At 35.6% G+C, this 23,097-nt stretch overlaps 1 protein-coding gene and 1 pseudogene across 3 annotated transcripts; both read right to left on the bottom strand.

Moving 5' to 3' along the window:
* Positions 1-76: 76 nt before the first annotated feature.
* On the bottom strand, positions 77-17,209 carry LOC132616219 (serine/threonine protein phosphatase 2A regulatory subunit B''beta-like). 3 transcript variants are annotated; one of them, XM_060330833.1, is made up of 13 exons: positions 16,688-17,209; positions 12,203-12,445; positions 12,006-12,111; positions 9,291-9,390; positions 6,799-6,904; positions 6,509-6,599; positions 5,364-5,505; positions 4,536-4,683; positions 4,296-4,405; positions 2,496-2,652; positions 1,769-1,894; positions 1,511-1,674; positions 77-787 (listed from the first exon to the last, which is right to left on the bottom strand). In XM_060330833.1, the coding sequence occupies exons 1-12, from the start codon at positions 16,835-16,837 to the stop codon at positions 1,534-1,536; spliced, it is 1,620 nt and encodes a 539-aa protein (XP_060186816.1). In that variant the 5' UTR covers positions 16,838-17,209; the 3' UTR covers positions 77-787; positions 1,511-1,533. The 3 variants fall into 3 exon arrangements, with proteins under 3 accessions (XP_060186816.1, XP_060186815.1, XP_060186818.1); XM_060330832.1 differs by having other exon boundaries at positions 77-791; positions 16,688-17,208; XM_060330835.1 differs by lacking the exon at positions 16,688-17,209 and adding an exon at positions 16,209-16,350 and having other exon boundaries at positions 77-791.
* A 4,978-nt stretch (positions 17,210-22,187) lies between these two features.
* Positions 22,188-22,712, bottom strand: LOC132613359 (uncharacterized; annotated as a pseudogene).
* Between the last annotated feature and the right edge of the window lie 385 nt (positions 22,713-23,097).

Genomic DNA, 23,097 nt, shown 5'->3' on the forward strand with positions numbered 1-23,097 from the left:
CCAACCTACGGATTGATTCATCTCATTCTCTAATCCATCCACAAATTTAACCCAATCTGCCCATTCGACACCCATATACTTCAAAACTTGATGAGCTTGATACTTCAACCTCACGAAGAAGCTGGTTTTACTACAGCAATACAATACATGAATATGATTTATTATTTTGTCCTGGTCACCTTAAGGTACAAGTTAATGGCCTGGAACTGTTCAAGTACCATCAGCCAACTAAAATTATCCATCCTCGATATTAACATCGGACTAGAAAGGCAAGCCATATCATTACACAGTCAATACAGAACTACCATGATTCACATGCCACTAAAAGAGAGTCTAATCCACAAAAGAATAATAAAAGGAGCAAAATGCGGAACACATGAACTGTGCGACTCGCCATACTAAACCTCTTCAAGAAACACTGAATTTGCAACCACCAAAAATCGGCACTAGAACAAATAAATAAGAATATGGACTTCGTACAGCTAAAGAGGGAACAAGCGCGGAGAAGTTCTGAACTACCAGAATCTAGTTTTTCATTAATCATCTATCACCAATCGGCGCACTTGCAAAGCCCTTGATATTTTCAAGTCAGAAGCTTCCACGCTAGCATGTTCTTATACTTCATGAGAGCATGCTCTGTGCAGACCAAACAAACATTCCTCCCTAGCTATCTCATAAAAACATCTTGGTGAAACATATGGATAAGCTTGTCCCACTTGACTGTTCCCGTGCAAATTCTCATAGTGACTCGATAGCCAGCTTGAAACATGATTTGCTATAGGCACACCTGGCTGGAGAAAGAACGGAGCTATTAAGAACAGCATGAGTTCAGGCTGCTTGACAAATGGAGAAGCAATATATCCACATTGGCCATTTCCAACTACAACTCACGTATCAAGTAAGAAAATGGTAATATATCTAAGCCAAAGTAAAAATTTCTACTGCCACAAAAAACTAGCTGCTCACTTGTTAATCCTGAATGTGACATGAACAAGATATGTACTTTGTGAGTTTGTGTTGACTGAAAGATCAAGAAACTGTGGATATTTTCCATGACTTTGCCACCTAAAAACTTTCTTTTAGAAGTGAATTCACATTAACTTGGGTGATGATCAAATTCTTTTCATAAATTTTAGTAACGGACAGCATTTGACATTGATGCTCTGCCAGGGGAATGTCTATTCTCCTAAGTTCAAGTAATTTAGCAACAAACAACTATTTTAATGTCCCAGGTAAGAACAACCTTGGATAACAGGCCTTAACACTACATGCAACCCCACTAACGTGCATCTTACAGCTGTGGTTGCATATCTGTCAAGAAAGTTTCTCTATCCAGATATTTTTACCAAGAAGTTGATCCTAGTCAAGTATTAGACTTTTCTTCCAGCAGTAATATTATGCATCAAGAGTGGATAAAATGCTTTGCAGCATCAAACACCAGAGACATGGCATGAGAAGAAATAATGGCAGATGCAGGCTTAAGTTATCTATGTAACTACATTCTCCATACCATTCTATCTCACAGACTAGAACTCAGAAGGGAGCCTCAAGTGATTCATCCCATACATCTGCACTTCCATTAGAGGCATCCTCTGCATCTTCCTCCATTGAGAGCCTAATATATTCCCTGTGTGCGAAGCGATCCCATTCAGTCAGATTTGGGTTCTCACGCTCCTGGCAACAAGAAGAAACCCATGTCAACCATTGGTAACAACAGCCAAGCAACACAAGAACTACATTGTCAACCATATATTAGCCTTTCAATTACCTGGCGAATTAGGAAGGGATCACGGGTTTCAAAGGCCATGAACTTATTGAGGTTAAAAAGTATGTTAAAAACACTACCGGAGAGCTTGCTTCCCTTCAAATCACGTAATGTAAAATAGCTTTCATTCTGCAACAAAGAAACTTTAATTATATCTGTTATCAATCTTGGAAAAAAGAACAGATAATAACTACGTGTTTTTTTTGATAAGCTGAACAGATGATACAAACTATTACATGTTTTTTTTCACATAAAGCGCACATACATGTCAATAACAAATAGCAACAACTACTACACCCTAATTTCAGAATAGTCGACTTGGCTATATGAATCCTCAAAACTCTTTCTGCTCCATTTGGACCTCATTTCAATTCAATACTTAATAATTTGTCTTTTAGATCTCTACATTTAGCATTAACATACACATACAAATTCTCCACACAAAGTAACATATAGCAAATATCCAGAAAAATAGTGAGTGTATCAACAAGACAACCTTAATCCTAACAAACATTAATGACAACATACATCTAAATTACAATTAAAGAACCTCTCACCACACCAAAAGGAAAACTACAGAGAAACCTTACTCACAGTATTTAACTTGGGCATGAAAAATGGTTGATCATTGCAAATGTTTTTCAAGGTAAGATGATTATGGAACAATAATTACAATATGAAAAGGATACAACATAACAAATGATAGGAATGTGAAAAGTTCCAAAATTACCTCTGGACTAATCATGTCAACTATTTGACACAAAATATCCTCAAAAAGCACTGGCTCTTGGGCCATGCATTCCATTCTATGCAACTGCTCCTCATAAAAGAATTGCATCTCATTCCTAGTTATAACCCCATTTCCATCCATATCTATGCATTTGAACCTGATCCAGAAAGAAAATGAGAACAAAAACAGAAGCAGTGCCAAATGCCAACTGTGTATGTGCGCATACGTTACATAACAATACACTCCCCAAAAACTACTTTTCTGAAGCGAATTGACCAATCCGTAACAACTCTACTCAGCCTAACACACATCTTGTCTGAAATGAAGCAGCTTTTGCCTGATGGTTGCAATAAGTATACAAGGAAATACACCGAGATTCAGCAGCACAGAACCAACAATTTGGCTACAGAGCTGTCAAACAAGTCATGCACCAACACTCAACAGTGAACAAACAAGAGATCGTGCACCGATGTTTTTAGTGTAAACCACATATAGAAGTCCTACTTGGTAATCAAATCTTATGCTTTAAATGTTTTCAGTACTACTTTCCGGATCATTAATGTACATACAATCAAAGAAATTAACTACTCTCTCTTAGCGTGTACCAAAAAATGGCACCTTTCTATGTTCGAAATCAAGTTAACTTCAAACTTTCAATTTACCCTTAATGACATTACTTGTTGGGATCCTCACCCCCACTCATTTAAAAGAACAAGTTTGGACTTTACATATACTTGGCTTACATGTCAAAAGTCTTCGCTAATTTCTTAACTCCGTTCCCAACCAAACAACCGTCACATAAAATGGGAAGGAGTAGCAAAATTTACCAGTTTCAAAAAAAAAGGGGGGGAAGGAGTAGCTTTTTCTTGAGAAGGGAAAGAAATAGAAAGTAGTTACTTTATTTGATATGATATACATTAATGAACCGTAAAGTAGCAAGCATTCCATTATAAGGAAATTAACTACTTTTTATACATTATAAATTCCGTATACAGCAAATATTTTGATGAACAGCTTTGTTCCATGTCTCAATTAAATCCCCGCTAGTATTTTCTGTGAAAATCCTCTCTTCCTATGAATTTTTTTTTTGGGGGGGGGGGGTGGGGGGTGGGGCGGTGGAGTGGATACTCCCGTCCCAATTTATGTAGTGATGTTTGACTAAGCATCTCATTAAGGGTAAAATAGGAAGTTCAAAGTTAAATTGTTTCTAAATAAGGAAGTATGACATTCTTTTTTAGACACGAGAAAGGAAAGAATGCCACATAAAGTGAGATGGATGGAGTATTAATGATTGATTGGATCGTCATCTGCAACTTCTAGCTATAACATAATACAGGTTGCATAAATGTGCTTCAATCATAATTCAATCTTGCACCCTATTAATAGGCAATTTTGCAAGGAAGCTCTTATGAATCCCTAAGAAATCTAAGTTACTCAAACATACTATGGTTAGGAACTAATATTTAATTCATCCATTACCTAACGCCTTCAGGTATTTCCAAAAAACCAAATGACAGCCAACTGTATATTCCAGAGAAATATCTTTTTAAGAAGCATTCCACCAATATCTCTTTCCCTTCTCTTTCATATTCAACGAATTAGAGATCACAATACAGAAGGGAATCCACAATCAACTTCAGTCACTAATATTTACAGGGAAGGGTAGTTAAAACAAATTGCTTTTATCATAAGGAAATTTCTTTAGTAACATAATCTCCACTCAACAGAAACCAAAACTCACTAAAAGTGCATAGATTTGCAAAGATTGCAAGAAAGTTGAATGTCAATTCTGAAACTGACCAGTATTCAAGACTAGGCTCTGATGATTTATCCTCCTCTGACAATATAAAGTAAACAAAATCTTCGTAACCCATCTTCCCTTCAACTTTACTGGTGAACTTCCTTGGAACCTGATAGCAAATTAAATCATAAAACTCCTTATGAAGTGATGAGCAAGCATTCTTAAGAATAGAATAATTATTAACTCAAAACAGGCAAGATAAAACTGCAAACAACAAACAGTACATGTAACACTCAGACCTGAGAAAATATTCTATCAACAATCCTGTATGTAAGGGCGTGATTGCCATATCGAATGAGGTTCTCTTTATCAATGAGAAAATCATGATCGGTGTCAAGCTCCCAAAACTTGCAATATATCACGTAAAAGTGTTCATAGGAGAAGTACCTGTAGCAAAAATAAAGTGCTCAATAACTTACATAGAAAAGAATGCCAAACTAGATTTAAGTATGTCAAACTCTAGAAGATATATGACTATATTTAATAAATATCTGCCTCAGCTGCCACAAAATCCAATATTTTAAAGAAATATGCAAAAACATAGTTGATGTAGTTTTCTAGTGCTCATTTTCAACATAGCATTCTGCTTCTTTTTTTCCATAACCGAGAAATTTCCAAGTGCCAATGGCTCACAGTTCAAAACATGGTGGTCGGTGGATAATGAGCCCGCGCATCTACATTCCACACTTAAATGCCGGACTTTTGTCTATGGCCCGATTAGAACCCGTGAAGTGCACTTACAACCCACACATTACGAATTATGCTCTACCACTAGACCAAGACCGAGTGGCAAAAAAACTTTTGCAATTTTAGTGTCATATAATGCCTTTTTCCGTATATCTTGTTTTGACATGTCCTATGAAGTATGATTTCCTACAATTAGTCTCATAAACATGCTTGTAGTTTAACCAAGTGGAAAAGACATTTGAATAATTACATGGTGAAAGTATATAGAATAGATAATATCAAATGATGTAAAAGAACTGGATTCCTTACAACTTCCCACAAATAAATTTTGCATTTACTTCATGTACATATTAAACAAATCCTGTAGCAAGGATATATACCTTAGGACCTTGTTAATGTCATCTTCTTCATCTGCATGTTGCATTGCAGCAATAAGGTCAGAACGTCTCAGCTCCCTGAGGGTAAGACGGCCATTACCCGCCCGATTCACGTAATAAAATATTCTGTATATTACAGTTTCAGCTGGAAAATGCATCAAAATTAACTGTTAAGAAAACAGGCCGCTGCCAGAGAGAAAAGTGAAGGCAGACTTATCCTTAAAAAAAAATAAAAAAATAAAAAGACAGAAAAGGTTAGCTAAATTTAATTGGAAGATGATTCCTTTAATAGGAGCAAGTAACGAAAATCCCAAGGACTTCAACAATAACATTAACTGAGGAAATTATACAGTACTTATGTAGAAAGGAATTCTCGTAAAGAGCTTCTGAAAGTCTTTGGCAAGAAACAGCTTTTCCAGTACTAGCAAGTCAAGGGTGTTGTAATTGCTACCCATCTCAAAAACTCATTTATGATGTAAGCAACAGATGACATAAAAGATAGAGACAACAGAAGCAATACTGAACGCAAAAGAAACGTATAGTAAACAAGAGAACTACAAATGAATCTCAAAAGCAGTTTATCATTGCTGGAGACTGGTAGTCAAGACACACCCCCTGTTCTCCAATATTTTATGGATAGAGGACCAGGGTACAAATCTCAGTTGAGAAAAAGATACTAGCTGATTTCTTCCCATTTACTCAACCCTTGGTAGACAAAATTACCTGGAACTTATGTGGGTGAGAGGTAGTTGTTACCAGTGAAATGGTCAAGAGGCATGTAAGATGGGACCATACACCACCTTCATAAAATTTTATTAACAAGAAAAGGGGAACCATTATATATTTCATCACCTTCTTTTCATCCTGGAAGCATGAGTACACAAACAGTCAATTCAAGTTTCACTGATCCAGTCGCCAATCCCAAAAAGTCAACCTCAAAAATTATTTAAGCACCGGCCCAGTACTATTGTGTTAACATAATAGTCCTCTCAAGAAATAATTTGATCAGAATCTTTACTGAGAACTTCTAAGAGTAGTTATAAGGATTTGGAAGACATCAACATTTTGAAGGTCAAAAACTATACGTGCAGATTATGAGTGAAGTGAAACATATTGAATCAATGCAGCATGTGAGACTGAGAAGGTACCATAACGCTCTTGAAATTCAGGTGTGCTCTGTAAGAACTCCAACCCTGGATGCGTTGCCAAAAGTTCCCGAAGAATGGGTTTGAAGTCATCCTGCAATTCAGTTGATAGAATTCATCGGAAAGAAGAGGATAATCTAGTAATTCACAAAATCTTAGTGCACCTTAAAAGATTGTGTGCGTAGTCAATATTTAAAACCAAAATCATTCGATCTTCTGAATTATGACTCTGGAGCTACAACGTGAATAAATCAGAAAGCAACATAAACATCAGCAGGAACTAGAGAAAGCACCTGCATGAGGTATCTGAGGTCTGGCTGCTTCAAGATTGTGTACATTTGAGTTGCTAGATCTTTGGTCAGCATGTTGCCGTTGATCCAATAATCAACAAAGGCATCCCTGCAGCCATGTGAAGCAAAATGCATTTCAACACACTCCTCATGCACTTCAAAAATATTTCACATCAATTAACAAATGCCTAAGGCACATTGCACTTTACTCCCCTACATTTGGTTTCATTTCATGGCTTTTCTTTTTTGCCTCTTAAATGTTCATTTCGAACATAACACACCACAAAGGTGATTAGGGTTGGTATAGTTTGGGAAAAATCAAAATCCGAACTCTTGGGATTTTTGTTTGGATTTTCGGATTTTGGATTGGATTTCGAATTTGGGACTTCGGATTTTCCTGATATCCGAAACTCCAAAATTTTTATTAACTTATATATTAGCGCTACCATTCTTCTAATAGCCGTGATGTCCTGGCCAGCTTGCGCGCACCTCGACTAATTCTACGGGTTACCTGCTACCTTCAAATCAGCACAAGTACCGCGTAAATCAGTCCACCATAGCTCGGATAATCGGTAGAAATCACCTAGTTTTTGCCTCCGTTGTAACCCCAACTATTAGACATAAGCTCATATATCCAATACTAATTCAATACCCTACACTTTTGAAATGGAAAGCAATACCCTACTAAATCAATCAATCTACCTTTTTTTTTTTTATCCACCAATCAATCTACCTTATTAGGCAAATGGATGGTGCAAACTGAGATGCACTCCATGTGATCGTGTTTTCCGTTGCCATTTGAGGAGTTGTGGCACTAGTCCCTAAGGAAGCATATCAATTGTTGTTTAAAAACGCTCGGAGTCTATAAGAATTGAGTCATGGTTAACTTGAATATGGACTATTAGTAGTATGATCTATTTGGACATGGTTTACTATATTTGGACTTTAATTTTCAAGATGACTGCTCTGTACATTTTTCTTGGTTGCCAAAATATTTTCTATTCGGACATGGTTTCACAATGTTTGGATGGTTAATTCTCAAGGCTTAACTTCTGTTGCTAGGAATTTCCTTGATAATGGAATCATTGCTTGCATGAATACTTTATCTGGATGACTTTAGCGGGAATGAGGAATTATTAAGGCAATTTGACATGAATACTTTATTTGGATGTTCTATTTTGTGGGACAAGAAGAAGCTTAACTAATAGTCTCAAAACCGAAAACTTAAAATAACCAAACCAATTTATGCAAAATGGAAATTTCAAAAACCATTTTCGGCTAACCTAGCCTCCTCGATCCCTCGGGACCAACAGGGGGTAGTACAGGAATATCCACCTATTGTCCATCGATTATGCCTTTCGACCTGATCTTAGCCCTAACTCACCCTCCATGGACTGACCTTGCGAAGAAACCCTTAGGTTTCGAGGCATTGGATTCTCACCATTGTTAATGTATCTCAAGCCGACATTCTCGCTTCTGCTTCGTCCACCATCGCTCGCGCGGAGGCTTTTCTCTAAGGCGGAATGCTCTCATACTGATGTATTTTTCCACCCAGAGCTTCTGCAGATCGCTTAGCCCCATTCATCTTCGGTGCATCGATCCATTCCGAACTTACTTGGATTGGATTTGTATTGTAATTTCTTAGATCTAAAACTGAAAATCCGAACCGAAATTTTTGTATCCAATCTGAATTGCCTGAATGCCACCCCAAAGGTGATACATAAACAGGAAAGAGATTATAGACACCGAAAAGAAAAGAAGATATCCCAAAGGGTTGCGAGGCTGAATGAGGTACAAGTAATAAATCTATATCTAATCTAAGCACGGGAATTGCTGGATGGCGGCCGTTCAACTGTTAGAGTGCAAAGCGGTGATATTGATTCCGATTAGTTACAAAAAAAAAAAAAAAACTAGCTAACTGGGATTATTGAAAGAAGAAAGAATGGTAAAGATCCTCATTTCTCCTCATCTCCTATGGGCAATGACAGACCCTCCCATGAATATAGATTCCAACGTCATATATACTACAGTCTAAAAGCTAGTGTGAACTCTGCCCGAGAACAGTGTATGCCTTTCAGTCAAATACACTGTGAAGATCAAAATGAAGGAAAATATCTCTGAAAAGAAGTGCACGTTTTATAGGAATTAAAGACAAATCACACATTCATGAAAGATGCAATTCCGTTCAACAGTAATCAACGAGAACTATGCGGAGTAAACAAGATAGAATATAAAATGGACATATTTAACAATAAAAAGCGAATTATCTATCAAATACATTGTATACCTAGAGTTATCATAAAAACATGAATGTGCCTGTCAAAAAAATCATAGAGAAGGATGTTACAGAAGGAAAGGATGTCCCACCCCCAACATCATCTTTTCAGGTTCCAAAGGTTATGAACTTTTCATCACAAGGTGCACTTAGACCTCCTCAGGAAGTATCCAGAAAGTAAATGAATCATCTTGATACTCAGAAAGACAGAAACATGTACCTGGTTATGACGCCAGTGCTGTCAACATCAATCTTCTTAAAAAGGACTGCGGAGAAGAACGAGGGCAGCTTGCATATTTCCTTCGTAATTGGTTTAAATTCTGACAACCCAATGTAAAATTAATTAGTGTTAAGTTATATCAAATGCACGACTAAAAAACAAATGGCTCTTTAATCAGGTATATATGATCTAAACAGTCTTACATTTGGACTTCATTCCAACAACATAACTCCAAACACTTGCAAATTTTAAACAATATTGAGAATTTCAACATTAAACAATTTGTGCTTAAGCTGTACATAGTTCCAAAAATTCCAATAGAACTGCAGCAATTATTCCAATGTAGTGCTTCCACATAACAGTCTTTAAAATAATATTCTTCCAGGACACTAACTTGAATGAGATGCCACTCAAAGGTGAAGGTTCCGATGAAATCAAAAAAGTTAATAAAGAACAATCTACACAAAGGACATGAAAAGTTAAAGTGGCATTAACTGGAAACTAATAAACAGAATATTTTGGGCTGCAAAAGGTGATAAAAAATGTGAAAACGAGTAGTCATTTTGCTGGTGAAAACAGATAACGAGAGAAAGAGAATACTTTTCGAATTGGTTTTGTTAACAACATACAAGAGGGCTCCTTAATTGGAGTTTAGCTCTACATGAATAAGGTTCCCTAATTCTCAGGGGTCTCAATTATGTGTAATTGTAAAAAACATCTGCAGAACACATTTCACTTTTTTTTTTTGACAGGTAATCAGCAAATTTTTTATAGTTCTCTTGACTAACATAATAATTGCTATCTAAAGTAGATGATATTCTTTGTGATTCTCTTGACTTTCACCAGCTGAAGCCGTCACAGCTCAGTATAAAATAGATATAATAGCTAGGACAAAAGACTGCCAGGACTAGAGAGTAGACAGATTGGCGCAACTTGGAAAAATTGGAGGGGCAAACATTAAACACAATCACTGTACGGGAAGTAGAGAATAGGGGCAGTTTTACTGTGAAGTCATGCTAAATAGTCAAACCTGACAGCATTAAAACAAAAATGGGCTAAGAAGAGCAATGCACCTCTAAAGGTGGCACGCTTTGGCACTGGACATTCCCAGATTGGGGACTATCGGGTATGGACGCGCAACTCATAGTTGGCGAATTGGTGGATCCAATTCCTACAGACGCACACCAATGGGATCCTCCAATAAGTCGAACTGGAATTGACTTTGTATCAATGGTATCTCATGATTTCGAAAGTGCCACATATTATGGATAACGTAGGAGACATCTCTAAGTTTCCCCGGGGAAAATTTTTACAATTCCACTGCTTTGGCTGGATAGCAATGCAGTCAACATGCCTCAGATTAACGGATAATAGATGTTACATATATGAGATGGAGGGTGAGGATCAAAATTTTCTGTAAGGCACTGAGATCAGGCGTATTCGAGACATATTTCTAAATCTGTTTGGAGTTCGGTGGGTAGTGCCTAGAACATTGAAAGATACCCTCACAAGCTCGAAAGGAAGGATACCTCACAAGCTCGAAAGGAAGGATACTACAAAGACATGTTAAGAGACTTTTTGAATAAAAACGTGCATCTTCTGGGTGATATGGCAAGAAAGGATGCACAGCTCTGAATGAAGAATTGGAGCACTATATTTTATTTTTTTATGACATGGGAACCCGCAGCCGCTACCCTTCGGGTGCGCACGGGATAAACCCAGCTCCTGTGCAATAGCTCGCAAACCACACAGGAGCGATAACCCGCACTAGGCAAGCCCGGTGCGACGAGCTCGATGCAGAAGGCAAATCCCCCGACAGCAGGGGGTTTCGAACCTGAGACCTCCATTATGAAAGCCTCATGCTCAACCAACTGAGCCACCCGCAAACCCTTGCGGGTGAATTGGAGCACTATATAATTGAAACTCAAAGCACTATATACTATGATGAACTTCAGTTAAAAGGGAGATGTCATCTTTAGCATTTTTATATTGAACTAGCAACTTGTTGGTGCTATTTCGTGAATAAAATCCCATCACATGTCAACCCCCACCCCACTTTTTTAACTAAAGAAAAAGCTTAAAGTGGATTTAGTACGCGTTTGGCCATGCGTTTTCAAACCATGGTTTCAAACCAGCATTTGGACATGCGTTTTCACTCACGGTTTGAAACCATGCTTTCAACTTTTTTAAATATAAAATTTAACCCATAAGTTTATATTTTGTAAAAAAAGACCCATAAGTTGGTAGATATTTTTAACAATTACCCCCATCAATCATTTACCAATCTCATTAACTTCCACCAACCTTTAATTTATGTGTCTAAACCTTTAATTTATGTGGGAGGATTATATTAAAGAGTAGTTACATTACTATTCATGTTAAATTTTCATTTTTATTGTAAAGATTGATTAATTGATGTTGCATTTTTTAGAAAGGCCTTCTAGTAGTGTACTAATTTTGTTATAAACTATGATTTGCTCATTTGGTAAGATTGTATAAGAATTGAGAATGTTTTGATAGTTTTCACAATTTGTGGGGTTTTTATGTCTATAAGAGAAAATACAACTAAAATATTCAAATTGCATGTCCAAACATGGTTTCAAACCATGTCCAAACGGGGCCTTAATCTAGAAATAAGAAGTCCCAAAGGATGCTAACAAATCCATAATAATCTCAAAAGCCTTCATAGAAATAAATTCGTAAAGTACAACTTACCATTCATTTGTAGTCCATCCGTGTGACCATAAAAAAACTGGTTTATCCTAAACAAGCAGCGTTCCTTCAATTCATTTGGAGGGGGGCGGCCATTTTGAAAGTAAAACTGCCATCATAAGCATTTTCGGGAAAACATCACGACTACAATCTCAACAGTTTGCAAATAAAAGCACCACTTGCAATTCCGTATTCCATACCTGCGGTATGAGTTCTTTTGTTGGCTCATTCACTAATTTCAGAGGAGACCCCAATGAAGAGGGTCCAGCCCTGTGCTTTGAGATTCGAGGTGAACCAGATGAACTTCTTGGAGAAAGTGGAGGTGTGCTTCCAGCAGGAAACATGGACGGCAAAGAATTAGTTGCAGCGACATTTGTGCCAGAAGATGTGGTAGATACATTCAAGGGACCGCCACCTTTGGCATTCTTAAGCAAAGATTTCACCTGCATGTGGAGAAAATAAATATTTTCGCTTACCAATCCATTGAGATCAGCAATAATGAAATGAGAAAAGGAATAAAATGAACCAGACATGGTCTTGGACTGGTACAGGGTTATATAAGAGCACTCTGCATAGCATTATGATGAGATAAGCAAGTCTTAGGGAATTATTCCTGGAGATCTCAAGAAGGAAATCCGAGATCCTAGAATATTCTGCTTCCTTTTTAAGAAGAATATTCTTCTTCTTTTCTTCTCTCTTTTTATATAAAGTAAAATTTTGTATTGAAATCAAAAGCCACCAGCACTAAGCTGGTGAGCACTGAGCAGTACAACCTCAATGACAACAACATAGTCATTCCTGCAAAGAACTAATAATTCTATCAGTTTACCCTCATCATATATATATCAGTTAGTTTGCACCATGAAGCTAAGTTACATAAGCATCTAAACTTCAACATATGAATGGATATCGATTTGCTACGAAAATATCTCTGATTTTCTCTCGAAATTGTCCAGAAACCACAACCCCGGGTGGACCTCCATATCTTTTTCAGCTCCTTGCTACCCCTGCAGAATGACCAGCTTGTAAGAAACTCCTTTATGGTTTCTAGGATGACCGATTTGACTCAAAAGATATTGGAAAACAGCTGCTAGAGTTGCCCGGCTACATGCAGTGTAAAAACAAGTGCTTACTGTCTTCCACTTCTCTTTCACGAAAGAAGAACCTCTGCACATATGAAAACCTCTTTTCCGCAGATTTATTTGTGGGACAGCCATCATGAACTAAGAACAAACAGAAACATCCCACTTTATATGGCACCTTGGAACCCCAAATGACCTTCCAAGGCCAAGAAAAGCATCCACCAGCAGCTGCAACCAGAGAATTATAGCATGATTGGACTGTGAACATACCCATTTTCTGCTCAGTCCAAGCCAAACGATCCTCATCTCTACCCTTGAGTGATACCAGGCTCAACTCATGTAACAAATCTCCCATATCTTCAACTTCCCAATATAAATAATTCCTCCGAAAGTTCAAGAGACAATCATTACTGCTTCTCAAATGTGCAAGTAGAATATTCTTTTCTTGATTTTGTGGAATTTGTTATTGTGAACACGTTACAGTAATAGCATACTTCTTGTCCTTTTTTTTTTTTGGAGTCAAAGGTAACCTGCATACTTCTTGTCCTTTTAATACTTCTAACTTTCGGTTTTTTTACAAGTAATATCATATTAGAAAAACCAGCATACGGAAAGTGACCCAATTACAAACTGAACAGGTTACTAGTAAAATCCATCATGGCGTCTATATCATTACCATTGTTCTAGCCATGTCACACCAAAAAAGGAGCGAAGAGAGACACTTCTGCTTAAGGCTAACCAAAAAAGGAGCGAAGAGAGACATGTCTGCTTAAGGCTAACTATGTTCTCTTGCTCTTCAAAAAATCTCAGGTTTCTTTCACTCCATATGACCCACCAAACTGAAGCAGTTATAATAGACCAACGCATTGCTTTGTGTTTGAACAGCTCTACTTTGTACCACCCTTGAAGAAAGAGGAGCGTACTCTCCGGGAAGCACAATTTCATGCCCAATAGGTTCAGGATTAAATACTACAGCTGACTAGAAACCTTGCAATGAAGAACAAGATCATTGTTATCTTCCTCGTGATCACGACGAAGAGCGCATCTGTTGCTTAATTGTATACCCCTTCTCTGAAGCTTTCTTTGTGTAAGGCGAGCCTCCCTAGCAGCTAACCAAACAACAATTAACCCTGTATAGAGCTTTGCTCTTCCAAATATTCTTCCATGGCCAATTGGAGCTTGTTGTGCTTGTGGAGTTGAGAGTTATATTAGCTTCTGATTAAGACTTCTAACTTTACTGACTGCTTTTTCCTTTAGAATTCTCACGACTTTCTCTATCTTTTTTCCCATCTGATAAGCTTTAAAGCGTCTTATTCCCATTGTTTCAGCACCTTACCAGTCAATAAATTCTATGGCTAACTGAGACTAATGAAATACCAAATTTACAGTACCAAATATGAAAGTACAAATTTTCTTCACAAGTTACCATGGACTATGACAAGTTTCTTACTTCTAGAAGGTTTGTAGTTAACAATTATCTAGGCTCACAAGAATAAAGCAAAAAGATCATGGCGTTGGAAATATGGATCAAGAAAATGTTGAAGAAAAGTAAAGCTCCACTAAAAAACAATTTAGATCAGCGAAATTATTTTATCAGGATAAAGCTCCACTAAAAGTGGTATGCTTTGGTTGGATTGCTGTCCATAACCTGCAGGAAAGGTGGTAATCACTTGCAGTGGTGTATGATAAGTCTGTCAAACCCATAAACCATTTGTTCCTGCATTACTCTCCACTCTCCAGCTTGGCAGTTCCTTAATCTTTTTGGAGCTCAATTGGTAATTCCAAGGACTTTGAAAGAAGCTCTCACTTGCTAAAGAGGTCAGGAAGCAACTCTGAAATTATCGCAGCTGCATATTTTGGAAACTTTCGATAAAGGATTAAGGTATTTTTTACCAAAGAAACATTCTGTTCTCAACAGCTTCATCGACCAGAGTGAAAATTCTTAATGGCTGAAGATTCCATAATCTGATCACTTCCAATTATCTAGATACAAAGACAAACTGTCCAATCCCTTTCTTGGAGTAAAGCTAATGCCAAATGTAGGAGACCCAGCGAACACTGCTCTCAGTTTATTTGCGAATAGAATTCATAGATTGCTACCATGATTTTCTAGGCAGAGCAAGACAACTGTACCTAATGTTCTAAAAGAAGCGACATTTTTTTTTCAGTACGCATTGGTGAGCAGCTCATTTACACTAGTTATTAAAAGATGTTACCCAGAATTTGCTATATAATTGAACAATGAAAGCAGAAACAACCCGAGAAAGCCACCAAGTTCAGTCACCTTAACGCATTTTTTTAATGCACCTTAATGCATTTTCACAGGAGAACCTTTTTGCATAAAAATAGGTTCAAAAAAGAATAAAAGGCTATTCAGATATTTTTTATAAAGGTGGTATCTAAACCAGTTTGGACTCCCCTCAACTATTCTACCTGATACATGTTACCTTCCATCAACACAGGTAACGTGTAGCTATGCCCCAACGCTTTGCCGGGTTGGAACATCACATAGTAGGTGCTTGGACATGCGATTTGAAACCATGAGATGAAATCAGCGTTTGGACATGCGATTTCATCTCATGATTTCATGTCATGAGATGAAATCCCAAATAATCCAAAAAGGCATGATTTGGGATTTCAAACCATGGTTTCAAACCATATCCAAACGGCTACATAGTGTTATCACCCTACGGTTGGATAATAGTAATACACATATTGTTAAATGCGATTGCAATAGCAAACTCAATAATTAGTCCTAGTATTGCAAATAAATCTATTCTTACCATATTTTATCCCACATAAAATAACGCAAGATTCCAGCATACGATTTCCAGGTAACACTTAACGCAGAGTTCTATACCAGAAACCAAGCATTTTATTACTAGTGCAGAATTTTACACCAAGATTAGTTTTTTTTCTTATACCGGGCTGTAACCTATGAAACAGTAACTACTCCCCCCACACAGTAAAGGTTGCACATTTACAAATGAATTTAAAAGCGAATCCAAATTGAAAAATTTAATAGCTAAATCCTACAACAGCAATAAAATTAAATTACAACATACTCATTGTACAATAAAATTAAAATTAAATCGTTGCGCAAAATTGGAAATGAAGAAATTACCAAAGAGGCAGTATCAGGTAGCGAAAGCCATTGATCAAACAGTTTCTCTGCAACATATACTGTACATAATCTATACATATAATATACCCAGACCCCACTTGTGGGATTACACTGGGTATGTTGTTATCTATAAATATAATATACATACGTATACATATAATATACACACTATACAGCCAAAATGTATAGGCAGTGTATATTTCGGCCATGTTTGGTAAACTAAATGGCCTAAAAGCTACATTTCTGTAAGTTCCCCTAAAACTAAATTATTGCGAAATTGTAAAATAAGGAAATTACACCAAGATTCGTTTTTTTTTTTCTTATACAGTAAATACTCCCAAATTGAAGTTTGGACAGCTAAGTCCTACTACAGCAATAAAATTAAATTACAACAACAACAACAACAATAATAACATACACATTGTACAATAAAATTAAAATTAAATCGTTGCGCGAAATTGTAAAATGAGGGAAATTACCAAAGAGGCAGTATCAGGTAACGAAAGCCATTGATCAAATAGCTTCTCAGCAACATAAGGATTAGCTTTAATAGCCAAAGGTGACACCTCAGGTAATTGCAATAACTCAGCATCTAAACTCGCCACGTCATCATTAAAATCCACATCCATCTCAAAAACCAAATATATATATATATCCTTAAAAATCAAATCAAAATCAAATCGAACCAAATCCTTAAGATCATCAAACAAACCCTAAATTAACCGCAATTTCTCCTCTCAATCCCAAAAATTAGGGTTCGGATCTTTACGAATCGGAGTTTAGCGAAACCCTAGGATTGATTGATTGATCGAATTTTGGGGGGGAATTTACAGAGGAAAAATGAAAAATGAAACCCTGGAAGCTAAGTATTATTTGTGTGAAGGAAATGTGCAGAGTATAATTACGTAATTGGGATTTTTTTTTATTATTATAATAAAATAAAAAAAAAACAGGGAACTTTTTTTCTTTCTTCCCTGGAAGTTATATACTCCACAAAAAGGAAAGAGCAAGCCAAAGCACGAGAAAAACCCGAACTAAAAAGTGCGACTCTCAAAATCCAATCGTCTACCTATCACGTGAATAGCACGTGATCAAAGTTCATTCTCTTCCTGTCTCTCAACAATAATAACACACGTAGGGCTATCGGATTAGTTTTTTTATTATCAAATTACGCATTCAGCCTAACTCAAACTCCAAAAGTCTTTTTTTTTTGTGCGGATTGCCTTACAAAAGCATTGGTTTTTTAATTTTTGCCCCTCAAATTTGTGATCGTTAATTTTTGCCCTTCGTCTAATACCTCGAGGTTCTGGATTCGAACCCCAGCTCAGTGTAAAAAAAAAAATTGTAAGGCAAAGGTTTGAATTCGCAAGGTAGAGTGCTATATGCAAAACTCTACCTCGGGCAGACTTGTGCATGCAAAACTCTACCTTAAGGTAGAGATTTGAAACTCTGCCTTACCTCGCGAATCCAACTCTACCTTGCTAATTTTTAACAAAAAAATTGACTAAGCGGGGGTTTGACCTGAAACCAAGGGATTTTTAGCAAAGGACAAAAATTAAAGACCGGTTCCTTTGAAGGCAAATCGTGCAAATGACCCCCCAAAAGTTAGCTCAAATTGAGGAGGAGCCCAGGGTTTTCATCTGTTACCGATGTGGTATACTTCTTCACATTTATATGAGGGTATTTGACTGGGCACGATGTTTAAGAAATAAAATAAGACTTTTGAATCTTGTGGTGTAAAACAAACTTAATAAATTTTTGGGGCTAGATATTATTTTATTAAGGGTAAGATGGAAATTTTAGATTTAAATTGTTGCTAAATATAGAAAGGTGTCATCTTTTTGGGACTGACTAGTAAGGAAAGAGTGTCATATAAATTTAGACGGAGGGAATATTATTTTTTATTGACTGTTTGGGTTGTTGTATTGAAATTAACGTACATTGCATAAATTCTAAGAAGAATTTGTTTGTTTGTAAAAATCCTCTCCAGCTTATTTAATAGAAATAAGGTTTGAGGGATTTTAGGAGTATTTTTGTTGTCTTCATTGTTTTATTCAGGGATAAATAATCCTAATACTATTATTTCATCATCTGCATAGATTACTTATGTTGGTACTATTTCTAATCCTGATATAACTTATCACAGAATTAGTAACCAAACAAGGGACAAAGCAGTACTTATTTTTTATCTCACAACTATTTATGATTGTCCAGCATACCAAACAACCCTTAAGCTTCAATCTTAAAAAATATGTTAGCCTTTATCTCAATCGTGTATCAAACAAAGTAAAAGTAAAAAAAATAAAAAGTACATAGCATTATCCATATTTTTACTGCTAAACAGACTTTTGAAAAACCAAATGATATAAAGTAAATGTGTTAAACAGGGTTAAAATGTGTTTCCAACCTATTGAATATAACGACTCCTTTGGTCATTTTGAGTTTTAAAAACTTTTTCCCCTAATTGAGGTTATCCGTAGGTTCATTTTTTTGTTTTATGACTTGCAGGTATGAGTGACCCGGGACTCGAGTGCTTTTCGGATAACGAAAATCAAATAGAGTTTGAGAACTTAAGAGTTGACCAAAGTCAGCATTGTGGGTTAACAGATTGATATTTAAAGGTTCTTGTAGGTTCGTATGATGGTTTAAGACTTGTTTGGATAGTTTGGTCGAGTCTCGAAGGGGGCTCAAGAGTGATTTAGAATACTTCAGCTAAAACTAATAACTTTGAAGAATAAGAGTTGACCAAGGTCAAAGATGTGATTAAATGAGCTCAGATTGGTGATTTGAGAGTTCCTATAGGTTCATGGGATGATTTTGGACATGTACGCATATTTGATTTGCAACTCGAAGGGTTCAAGTGAGTTCCAAGCACTATTTTTTCAAACCAGCTGCAACAAATTTAACTTTTTCTATTCCAACACTTCATGTGTTTCCAATCACGATAAGGGTACAGCGATCATGTATGATAGCATGGTCTAAGGTCACAATCGCGTGCGGGGCAGACCATGTTCGCATAGGGTGGCTTGGCTCATGGGTGTCGCGCTCGCGTGAAAGTCATCCGCGAAAGTCTAGGGTCTACTGTTGGGAGCATTTCACAATCACGTGGGCCCCTTCGCGGTCGCATAGGAAGGATGGCAGTGTTAAAATATTTCATTTTGGGGCTCAATGTTCAAAAACACATTTGGAGTATTAAGAGTTCAGTTTTGAGGCGATTCATTGAGGATCTTCAACTTTGATCTATTGGATAAGTGATTTTAACTCTACTTCGAGTAATTATTTCGATTTGTCTATGAATCTGAGCGTATTTTTAGCCGGTTTGAATGAATTGAAGTTGGATTTTACAGTTACGTCGTGAAATGATAAAATGAGTAATTGAAGGTCGGTTCGGGATTAGTTTGACTTGATATTTAAGATTTGGAATTCCTACGGCATGGGTAATCCAATTTTGGAATAAATTTTCAATGTTGAACCCGATTCTTGAATTTGAATTGTCGTTGACTTTTGACCCGATCATTTTGTATTGTGATATGAGTATTGTTGGCATGAATGGCTCAACGACGAGGCTAGTGAAGCCTTTGCTTTAGTAGGCCCCCAAAATTTTTGAGGCCCCAATTTTTTTAATGTATTGTCAATTTTATGATTTAATTTTCGCTTAGACAATATTAGAGTTTGTAGAAAGTAAAAAATAGAAAGAAAAATTGCCTACTTTTACAGTAGAAATATTTTAAAATTTTGAATTAAACCACTCACATCTTTATATTAGTAATAAAATTTTATACAACATATTGTATTGCAAACTCATGGTTAAGATCTTATATATATATATATATATATATATATATATATAGAGAGAGAGAGAGAGAGAGAGGGTGGAGGGGGGGGGGGGGGAAGTCGTGATTGAAGAAATTTAATAGTTCAATTGAAGTCAGTCATAGTGTTGACTACTTGTTACATTCACTATTTTTGTTTAAAGTGATTGAATTAGATATAAACTTGTTAATTGTTACTCAATTCTATTTAATACTTAACTGATTGAGATAATTGAATGTTTCAATTAAAGTCAATCATAGTATTAATTACTTGTTACATCTACTTTTTAAAAAGAAAAAAAATTGATTAAATTAAATGAAAGATGCTAATTGTTACTCAATCTTATATAGTACTTAGTTAAATTGAAGCAATTTAATGTTTCAATTAAAGTGAATCATAATATTGACTACTTGTTACATCCACTGTTTTATTAAATTGATTGAATTAGACTAAACTTACCATTTGATACTCAATTCCGTCTAATACTTAACTAATTTAAGCTAATTCAATGTTTCAATTAAAGTCAACCGCAGTGTTGACTACTTGTTACATCCGCCTTTTTTTTTTCTTTTCAAATCGATGAAATTGAATCAATAGTTACCAATTTGTTTTACTCAATCTTATATAACACTTAGCTAAATTGAACTAATCCGATATTTCAATTAAAGTCAACCACAATGTTGAGTAGTGTACTTGCTACATCCACTTTTTCTTTTTTATAAATTGATTGAAATCTATCATTTTAACACTCAGAAAAAAAAAACCTAGAAAAGAGGAAGAGTCACTACGACAAGAGAGTTATAGGTAAGCAAGCAAGAATGATAGATGCAAAAAGGCAGGGGCATTCAGCCACTTGACTCTAAGGAAAAAGGCTCTCCATCTCTAGGAAGATTATGTACAGGATCTGGTAATCTAAGCCTTGCTTCTTCTGATATGCTCGTATTAGCATGTGCTTTATTAATTAAATCAAAACTTGTTAATTATTACTCAATTATATATAATGTTTAGCTAAATTGAGATAATTTAATATTTTAATTAAAGTCAGCTAGTCGTGGCAGTCATGGCTGCGGCCTCAAGCCTCCATATAGAGAGAGAAGAGAGTACGGTTTTAGATTAGATTATGTTCTATTTGATTCATTTTTTTGTCCCAACCATAGTGTTGACTACTTGTTACATACATTTTTAAAAAAAATTAATGGAATTGAATCAACACTTAGTAATTTTTTTTACTCAATCATATCTAATATTAAGTTAAATTGAACTAATTCAATGTTTCAATTAAAATCAACCATAACGAAAGAGATAGAAAAAATAAAATATTTAGAGAAAAGAGGATAAATGAAATGTTGATCATCAATGTCAAATATGAACTCATTTCTTGACACAATATTAATTTTTTTTTTACAAAAAGTAACAAATAAAAATATATTTTCCTCTGATCTATATTTTTATTACATTAAGACATATATGATTTCCAATGAAAAAGGAAGAGTTTATATACATGTTAGTATGTACTTTTATAAAATAATACGTATAGCTAATGTATAAGGAAAAAAGGAAACATTAGGCATGCAAAACTTTATCTAAAAGAGAAGTTAAATGCACGCCCCCACTGTGCATTGGGTAATTATAAAAGTGAAGTTAAAACCACAAAATCACAACTCTTAATCTTTGTTAATAATTTTATTTCTGTTTTTCACTAGAGTGTTTTTTTTTTTTTTTTTTAAATGTAAATGGCCTTATATCAAAGAGGATAGAAGTGTAAGAGCTGGGGAAAATGAAGAAGACATAATTCACGAAAATGGTCAAAGAAAGGCATGGGGGAATAATGGGACTCCGACCCCACACGCCACATACAGGGGCGGCTCAATACTATTGGTGGCCTCAAGCGGAACTTCAACGAGAGGCCTTAATTTTTTTTTTCAAGAAAAAAAAATATACACACACACACATATATATATATATATATATTATTTAAAATCAATTTTACTAGCTTTTTGGGATGCAAAGCTATGAATAATCGTCTTACAATCGATTTCTTCTAGTAACTCTTTTTCAATTGATAATATACCTAATCCACTCAATCTCTCTTGAGACATTGTTGATTTTTTTTTATTTTTTTTTGATGAAGTAAGATGTTGAGACATTGTTGATCTTAAGTAAGATTTTATCAATTTTAGTTTTGAAAAAACTTCTTTCCGCTGAGGCAACTGTTACAGGAACAGTTAACATTATTCTATAAGCAATATAAGCATTTGGAAAAGAATCAAGTCTTTTTATTTGATTGAGTATATCGATTAGAGTATTATCATCTATCTCCCTTAGCATTTTTAATTTGGAAAATAAGTCTAAGCCATCAATATCAGAGTGACTCTTCTATTTCAAAGAAGATTCAAGGTTAAGGCAATTCTTTTTCAAATTTTCATCATCTAGTGATCTCAATTCTTTACCACTAAATAGAAACCCAAAAGTATTTTCATAGGCTTCGAATTGCTCAAATCTATTTCGAAGTGAAAAAATGGCTTGGTCTACTATGTATAAGAAGTAATCAACTCTAAAAGATTCTTCAAGAGATTTTGTGATTTCACTATCAACATTCTCATCAAATTGTTTATTTCTATATATTACACATTTACTACGAAATTCAGGTTCTATATTCATCTCAGATGCAATTTCTTTAGCAGAAATCATAGCAGTTATAAATCATTCGTCCCTATATTTTTGAAAAAAGGAAATCAAACCTCTTAGTTGATTTATGGCAACTTCAATGTGCATATTTTTTTATTGTAAAGATTTGCTAACTGTATTAACCGCAAACAATATATCATAACAAATAATCATACCCAATAAAAACTCAAAATTTTCAAGTTCACATGTTGCTAAACAATTTGCTTCATTTTTAGTTTTTGGATCCTCACTAACTTCTACTAATTTAATTAAAGCATCTCTTATTTGTAGAGTTTGAAATCTTATGGCTTTAATACTTTCAATACGACTTTCTCACCGCGTTTGTGACAATGATTTAAGGTTAGGCTAGGCACGCTATCTTTTAAGACTTTCCACCGTTTTGTGGAAG

The sequence above is a fragment of the Lycium barbarum genome, chromosome 10 (genome assembly GCF_019175385.1).
Source record: "Lycium barbarum isolate Lr01 chromosome 10, ASM1917538v2, whole genome shotgun sequence".
Classification (NCBI taxonomy): Eukaryota; Viridiplantae; Streptophyta; class Magnoliopsida; order Solanales; family Solanaceae; genus Lycium; species Lycium barbarum.

What these genes read in the sequence shown, in the direction of transcription:
- LOC132616219 (XM_060330833.1), bottom strand. Translation starts at nt 16,837, where the DNA reads ATGGATGTGGATTTTAATGATGACGTGGCGAGTTTAGATGCTGAGTTA. An exon ending in CAAAAGAACTCATACCGCAG is followed by an intron (nt 12,112 to 12,202) that starts GTATGGAATACG and finishes TTATGATGGCAG; the next exon opens with TTTTACTTTCAAAATGGCCG. An exon ending in TTGACATGATTAGTCCAGAG is followed by an intron (nt 1,895 to 2,495) that starts GTAATTTTGGAA and finishes TCTTTGTTGCAG; the next exon opens with AATGAAAGCTATTTTACATT.